Source organism: Myotis davidii, unplaced genomic scaffold, assembly GCF_000327345.1.
Source record: "Myotis davidii unplaced genomic scaffold, ASM32734v1 scaffold954, whole genome shotgun sequence".
Lineage (NCBI taxonomy): Eukaryota > Metazoa > Chordata > Mammalia > Chiroptera > Vespertilionidae > Myotis > Myotis davidii.
In genome coordinates, this window is record NW_006285487.1 from 42,520 (window position 1) to 50,090 (window position 7,571).

The following is a 7,571-nucleotide window of genomic DNA, read 5'->3' on the forward strand; positions in this document are numbered from 1 at the left end:
TTCCCATCAGTAGATGAGTTAGTAAAAAAAGCTGTGGTACATTTATACCATGGAATACTATGCAGCAGTGAAAAAGAAGGATTTCTTACCCTCTAAGACAGCATGGAGGTACCTAAAGAGTATTATGCTAAACAAATAAGTCACTCAGAGAAAAAACAATTATCACATGATCTCACTCATATGTGGAATCTAATTAACAAAATCAATTGATTAACTGAGTGGATCCAGAGATATAGAAGCATGGAACAGAGGGCGGACTCTCCGAGGGAAGACGGGGGAGGCTGGGTGTGTGGTAGGTAATCAACCAAAGACCTTGTGTGCATAGATGCATAACGCATGGTCACAGAGAGTGGGGTGCTGAAGGCCTGGCATAACTCATGGACACAGACAATAGGGTGGTGAAGGCCGGGGTAGGGGGCAGAGGCAGGCTGGAGCGGGTCAATGGGGGGAAAAAGGGGACATCTGTAATACTTTCAATAATAAAGATTAATAAAAAAAAAAAGCTATGGTACCATTAGTTGAATCTGCTGGCAGGTCTACAGCAAACTCAGTCTCCCTAAGTGTACTGGTGTTTTCCTTTACCAATAGGGAGAGTTTGCCTGTTTTGTTTATTTCTCTCGTTAATTTTTTAAAACTTTAGACATGTCAAATATACAGAAGAGATAAAAAAGCATTATTAAATAGTAAGTATGTACCTCGCTCCAAGATTAAATACTTGTTAACAGTTTGCCATATCTGCTTCAGAACTTTTGTTTTTTTCTAAAATTTAGCATTATAGACACAGAGAAAGCCCCAATCTTTTCCCACCCTTATCTCCCTGTTAATTTTTTAAAATTTTAGACATGTCAAATATACAGACGAGATGAAAAAGCATTATTAAATAGTAAGTATGTACCTCGCTCCAAGATTAAATACTTGTTAACAGTTTGCCATATCTGCTTCAGAACTTTTGTTTTTTTCTAAAATTTAGCATTATAGACACAGAGAAAGCCCCAATCTTTTCCCACCCTTATCTCCCACAGGTATTTCTAAATTTGTGTCTTATTTATAGAGACATACAACATATGGATTAAAACCAGCAAAACCTGCTATTTTATGTTGTAAATTATTTAAAAATATACTATACCATCCTTTTGCAATTTTGATTGTACTCAACATACTTTCACGTGCAAATAAATAGGTATTAGGTATATTCATGTTGTGCTACCATCACCCCATCCATCTCCAGCACTCTCTTCATCTTGTAATACTGAAACTGTACACCCATTAAACAACACTCTCCATTTGTAATTAGTTTTCATTTATTTATTTTTTCAGCTATGAAATTTATTTAATTTCAGTAGAAGTGGTTTTTAATATGATCCTACTGATTTTAAATTTGCTTTTCAGAATTTCCCCCGCCCCTCGCAATTACAGTTGACACTCAGTATTTTATATTAGCTTCAGGTGTACAACAAAGTAATTAGACATTTATATGATTTACAAAGTGACGCCCCAATAAGTCTAGTTAGTACACACCTGGCACCATACATAGTTATGTAATTAGTTTTTAATGTTATTGAACTATACCCATAAAATGTGTCTATTATTAAAAAAAACACCACCACTCCTATCAAGATAACTGAGAGCTGATTTCAATGATCAGTTCCCAGAGAAATAAAAGGAGTTTTACCAAAATGACTCCATCAAATCTGAACTGGCACCACTGAGGTTGGAGCAGGGAAACCAGCTCTCGGCAACAGCAGCTCTCCAGGGTGCGGTGCGGCCGAGCTCCTGCTGGGCCCACTCTGGACAGGGAGGAGCTGCAGGTTCGGAGCAGAGAGGGAAGGAAAAGAGGCATCAGAACCAAAGCGGACATCTCCGTTCTTGCGCCTGCCAAGGACTGGCCACCGTCTCACCAAGGACATACAAAGCGCAGCATTAGCGACCCTCCTTCATCTGCACCCACTCCCACGGGACTGTGTCTAGGAAAACTGCTGCTCTGACAACGCACAAGCACACACTTCCTCGCTGCGCCCCAAACACAGCAGGCGCACCCTGCAGGCCTGTGCTCAATGGCTTTCCAACCAGGCCTGCTTAAAATGGCACCCCTCTTACCCCATCCTCTTTTTCCTATTTATTATATAGCATTTATCACTTTCAAATATCCTATATTTGATGTTTCTCTCTCATCAAAGTTTCTAACTCTCTATCCCTTATTTAGTTTATTGTCCTGTCTTCCGACTGAATGGTAAACTCTGTGAGAACGAGAGCTTTGTCTACTCTGTTCACTGGTGTGTTATTCCCAATACACAGAACAGCGCCTGACATGCAGCAGGCACTCGCTAAATCTGTTGAATAAATGAACAAATGGAAGAAATACCAAGGTAATTGCATTTTCATCTACCTAGCGTAAGTGACAATGCCATGAGCTGGAAGGCAGACAGATTCATGACAGGTTCACGTGCAGTCTTTAGTAAATATGTTAAAAACCAGGTTTCATCTTATTCTCTAATTTCGAAGCGGTTCCACAGAGCCTGTGGCCTCCTCCGACCGCTTCAGGATTCTATCGATAATGACGATTTAAATTGCCTGAAGTACTAGTTTGCTTTCACCTGTTTTATAACAGATACTGGGGTTCTACTGAGAGCAGATGGGGGGCAGGGGGCAATTCCTGAAGCCACTGCCCTGGAGTGTCAGCTGTTGGCTGCAAACTTACCGGAGGTGGTAGGGTCTCCCAGTAAGCCAGAGGTTGGACTCAATATGACACCCATAACATCGGAGCAAAGGGACGCGGTGTCCAGAGGTTTCTCGGCCACGGCTGTTTGGAGAAAATGCCTTTGAAATGCAGCCTCCTCAGTGCGGAACACAGTGAGAACCGTAGTGTTGGTAGAGAGCGGGGAAATAACGCCTGTGACGGGGGGCCAGCCATCACCGGGGTCCACACTGGCGACCTACAGGAGAAGTTCCATTAATTTTATTTTATTGATATCAGAGAGGAAGGGAGTCAGGGAGAGAGATAAAAACATCAGTGATGAGAGAGAATCATGGATCGGCTGCGTCCTGCACGCTCCCTACTGGGGATCGAGCCCGCAACCTAGGCATGTGGCCTGATCAAGAATTGAGCCATGACCTCCTGGTTAACAGGTCCACACTCAACCACTGAGCCATTCCAGCCAGGCCTATTGAGCATGTATCATGTATTTATTATAATCCACAGAATCCTCCCAACCACTCTGATAAAGTTTAATTTATAAATTAGGCACAGTAATAGATTAACAGCAATAACTAACAATAAAATAGAACACTTACAACAATATACTGCAATAAAAGTTATGTGAATGCTCTCTATATCAAAATACCTCACTGTACTGTCCTCATCTGTTCCCTTGAAGGAAGCACTTTTCGGCTTCTCTTTGGCATTTCTGATTTGTCGCCATCACTAGCCTTACACTTTGGGACCATTATTAAAATCAGGGTCACTAAAATACTGGCTACTAAACTAATGGGCGGGGCTGTACACAGCATGGAGACGCTGGACAGGGGATGATTCGAGTCCCAGGCAGGACTTCTGGAGAGTTCATCACGTTACTCAGAACAGCACACAATTTAAAACATATGAACTGTTGCCCTAGCTGGTTTGGCAGTGGATAGAGTGTCAGCCTGTGAACTGAAGAGTCCTGGGTTCAATTCCAGTCAAGGGCACATGCCTGGGCTACAAGCTCGATCCCTAATAGGGGGTGTGCAGGAGGCAGCCAATCAATGATTCTCTCTCATCATTGATGTTTCTCTCTCTCTCTGCCTTTCCCTTCCTCTCTGAAATCAATGACATATTAAAACAAAACAAACAAAAGAAAAAACTGTATGAACTGTTTATTTCTGGAATTTTCCATTTAATATTTCAGACTGCATTTGACCGTGGAAAGTGAAACCGTGGATAAGGGGGGCTACTGTCCCATCACTTCACCACCCTAATCAGTCACTGCATTTGGCCCACGCCCCTTTTTCTTATGTGAATATAATTCAGCTTAATGGGATTCCAGGTACATGCAATGTTATAAACGGTTTCTTCACTGATGAGCACTGTTGTGATCTACAATGTAGACAATATTAATATTATTTACAAAAGCATAACCTGATGATATTACTGAGATGATATTATAGAGGACAATCCTGGGTGTTTCGCAAACACACTTATTCCCCTTTACCAATGATTTAGACCAGCGGTCACCAACCTTTTGGATCTTACGGACCACCAGTGGTCCACGGACCACCAGTTGGTGACCGCTGCTCTAAAGGTTTCCTTAAACCAGCGGTTGCTAACCTCTCGGACCTCTCCAACCTCTAGTGGTCCAAGAGCCACCGGTTGGCGACCGCTGCTCCAAAGGTTTCCTTAAACCAGCGGTTTCCAACCTCTCGGACCTCACCGACCTCCAGTGGTCCGAGGGCCGGGCCACCGGTTGGCGACCGCTGTATTTGACAAGGATGACCTAGCGTGGGGCAGAGACCTACCAGATGTAACTCTTCGGCAGTCAGCCTGTGGACCAGCTGCTGAAACAACGTCCTGTGGGCTGACTTATTCTCCTCTGGGCTCTGGAGCATCCAGCTATCAGTGCCCAAAGTGCCACTCGTGGGGAGAGACCACTGGGTGGCCGTGCCTTTCAGGAAAATTCTGACTGGTTTCTGAAAATGTCTCTGGTGCATGGCCAAGGGCTCTAGGATGACTGTCCATGCTTCTTGAGTCTCTTTGCCTGTTAGAAATGAACATTAAAATCGGAATGTAGTAAACAGTTACTAAAAGTAGACTTAATAGTAAGTATTTTACTTATTTTTTAATCCTTACCCAAGGATATTTTTCTATTGATTTTTAGAGAGAGTGGAAGACAGAGGGAAAGACACAGAAACACAGATGTGAGAAAGAAATCGATTGGTTGTCTCCCGCACGCTCTCCGACCAAGGCCGGAAGCCTGCAACCGAGGTGTGTGCCCTTGACTGAAATCAAACCTGGGACCCTCAGTCCACAGGCTGACACTCTATCTACTGAGCCAAACCAGCTAGAACAAGACATCACTTCTTAAATCCATAACATACAGTACACAACGTATCTTATGAGGAGATTAAATTCTAAAGATGAAACTGCTTAAACCAAACTACTCTTGAAATTTCCTTAGCCCTAGCTGGTTTGGCTCAGTGGACAGAGTGTTGGCCTGCGGACTGAAGGGTCCCGGGTTTGATTCTAGTAAAAGGCATATGCCCGGGTTGTGGGCTTGATCTCCAGTAAGAGGCATGCAAGAGGCAGCTGATCAATGATTCTCTCTCATTATTGATTTCTCTCTCTCTCTCTCTCTCGCCATTCCTCTCTGAAATCAATAAAAATGTATTTTTAGAAAATTTCTTAAACTGCAAATAATGTCTAATGTAGTTTTATGTATACATCTCTATACAGTATTACTTCTGTGTGAATGATTCAGAAATGAGACTCGCTATACAGTGAATAATACGGCAAAGGAAAGTTAGGAAGATTCCACATGCTGGCTCTTCCTGATAACCACTTTCAGCCCCCTTTGACTAACTTGTTATCGATCATAGTCTCACTGTGGTCTCCCACTTCATCAGTCTCTTCCAGGAGGCAATGAAACCTCACCACCCATTTGCTTGGGCACCTGGGCAATAGTATTTTCTTTGCACACAGCTGAGAAACTTTGAAGTCACTCGCTCGCCTTCTTACACAACACTGGCAGGTGTACCACACCTGAGTTCCATCCTTCCCTGTGGCACCTGACTTGGCTCAGACATACTTTATTTCTTTATTTTTTTTAAGATATTTTTTATTGCTTTTTTACAGAGAGGAAGGGAGAGAGATAGAGAGTTAGAAACATCGATCAGCTGCCTCCTGCACATCTCCTACTGGGGATGTACCTGCAACCCAGGTACATGCCCTTGACCGGAATCGAACCTGGGTCCTTTCAGTCCACAGGCCGACACTCTATCCACTGAGCCAAACCGGTTTCGGCATATACTCTAATTACAAACACTGAGTGCCTGGGCTGTGGAAATTCTAGAGAATTTGAAAGCACAGGCCTGCCTTAAAGAAATGAATATAACTGACACCACGGCTCCCCCTCCCCCAAACATTATGTGCTTACCTTCAGCAGGGAGAAATAACGTTCCTTCCGTCCGTGGAAATGAGGCTTCATACTCAGGAGAATTATAGAGCACACAGTTTAAGATGGAGTCTGTTGGCAGAGCTGACACCCACGAGGAGAGGTGGGGCTCACGTGAGAACAGGGTCTCCCCAGCTTTCGTACCATCCGGGCTCAAGGTCTCCAATGGCAAGACGGTGCCCCCCAGGTGCTGGAGCAGTTCACATACTGTCCAGTATCCAAGGTGGTCTGGGGACTCCCACAGCTAAAATGGAATGACAAAGAACCTCAAGTTATTCTAAAGGAGGCATTCAGAAATAAATCTAAGGGAAATCAGGAGGAAGGAAAGGTGATTTCTACACTAAATGATCAAATGGCACAATAATGTATTTCTTGGACCCAACACAGAAAATGGCCAACATCCTATTACCATACAGTCCAAGAATGTAATCCTATATAATAAAAGCCTAATATGCAAATTGACTGAACGGTGGAACAACGGGGGGCGGGAGGGGGAGCAGGGCCAGCAAGCGGACAGCGCCAGGCCAGCCAAGGAAGGTGCCAGCAGGCAGAGAGAGGGGATGGTGGCAGAGGGGTGATCGGGGGCGGGGCCTGCCAGTCGCCTCCCTCAGAAGGAGGCCAGACTGTGCTTAGGCCCACTCCGCAGACATCCCCCGAGGGCTCCTGGACTGCGGGAGGGCACAGGCCAGGCTGAGGGTCCCCCTCCCCCTCCCAGTGCAAGAATTTTCGTGCACCAGGCCTCTAGTTACTATATAATACACCTTCAAGATAGTGTCCATTTAGTGAAAAGACAACTTCAATTCTGTTTCCTGTCAAACAGAAGTGGAGCAAATCACTGGGGATACATCATAAAATGTTAAGAGTCAGAAGGAACACAAAACCATGATACGTTAATACATAATCCTGTCCCACACAACAATGGCCAGGTATCACGGGAATGAGGCAGGTGAACCTCCTGGAGGGTGATCACACAGCCCCACAGCACTGTGTGGGGACCAAATAGGTCTTTTAATTCTACCTTCACCAAATCCCTCATCACCCTTTCGCCTGGACTCTACCGTAGCCGATAGAGCCTGTGCCCTGCTTCTAATCTCCTCTCCCTGTTGCTCTAAGAAGTATTCTTCTGAGCACACATCTGGAGCCTGCTACTTCTCTAAAAACTTCTTCCCACAGCCTCCATAATAAAGTAACTCCAGCACAGCCATAAAGCCCTAGCCAGGTAGCTCAGTTGGCTAGCCCAGCGGTCAACAACCAGTGGTCCGTGAGGTCTGAAAGGTTGGTGACCGCTGGGCTAGAGCATTGTCCCCACACCCCAAGGTTTCGGGTTCCATTCCCCATCAGGGCACATACAAGAAGCAACCAATGAATGCATCAATAAGTGAAACAAATTGATACTTCTCTCTCTCTCTCCCTCAAATTAATTTATTT

General features: G+C 44.5%; 1 protein-coding gene across 1 annotated transcript in view; it reads right to left on the reverse strand.

Moving 5' to 3' along the window:
* TICRR (TOPBP1-interacting checkpoint and replication regulator) overlaps positions 1–7,571 on the reverse strand; it is a gene marked incomplete at its 3' end in the record, with an annotated part of 49,424 nt that overhangs the window by 37,303 nt on the left and 4,550 nt on the right. Inside the window, 4 exon segments of the mRNA XM_015559167.1 lie at positions 1,673–1,802; positions 2,699–2,933; positions 4,492–4,730; positions 6,126–6,387. Coding sequence (XP_015414653.1) covers positions 1,673–1,802; positions 2,699–2,933; positions 4,492–4,730; positions 6,126–6,387 — 866 coding nt within the window.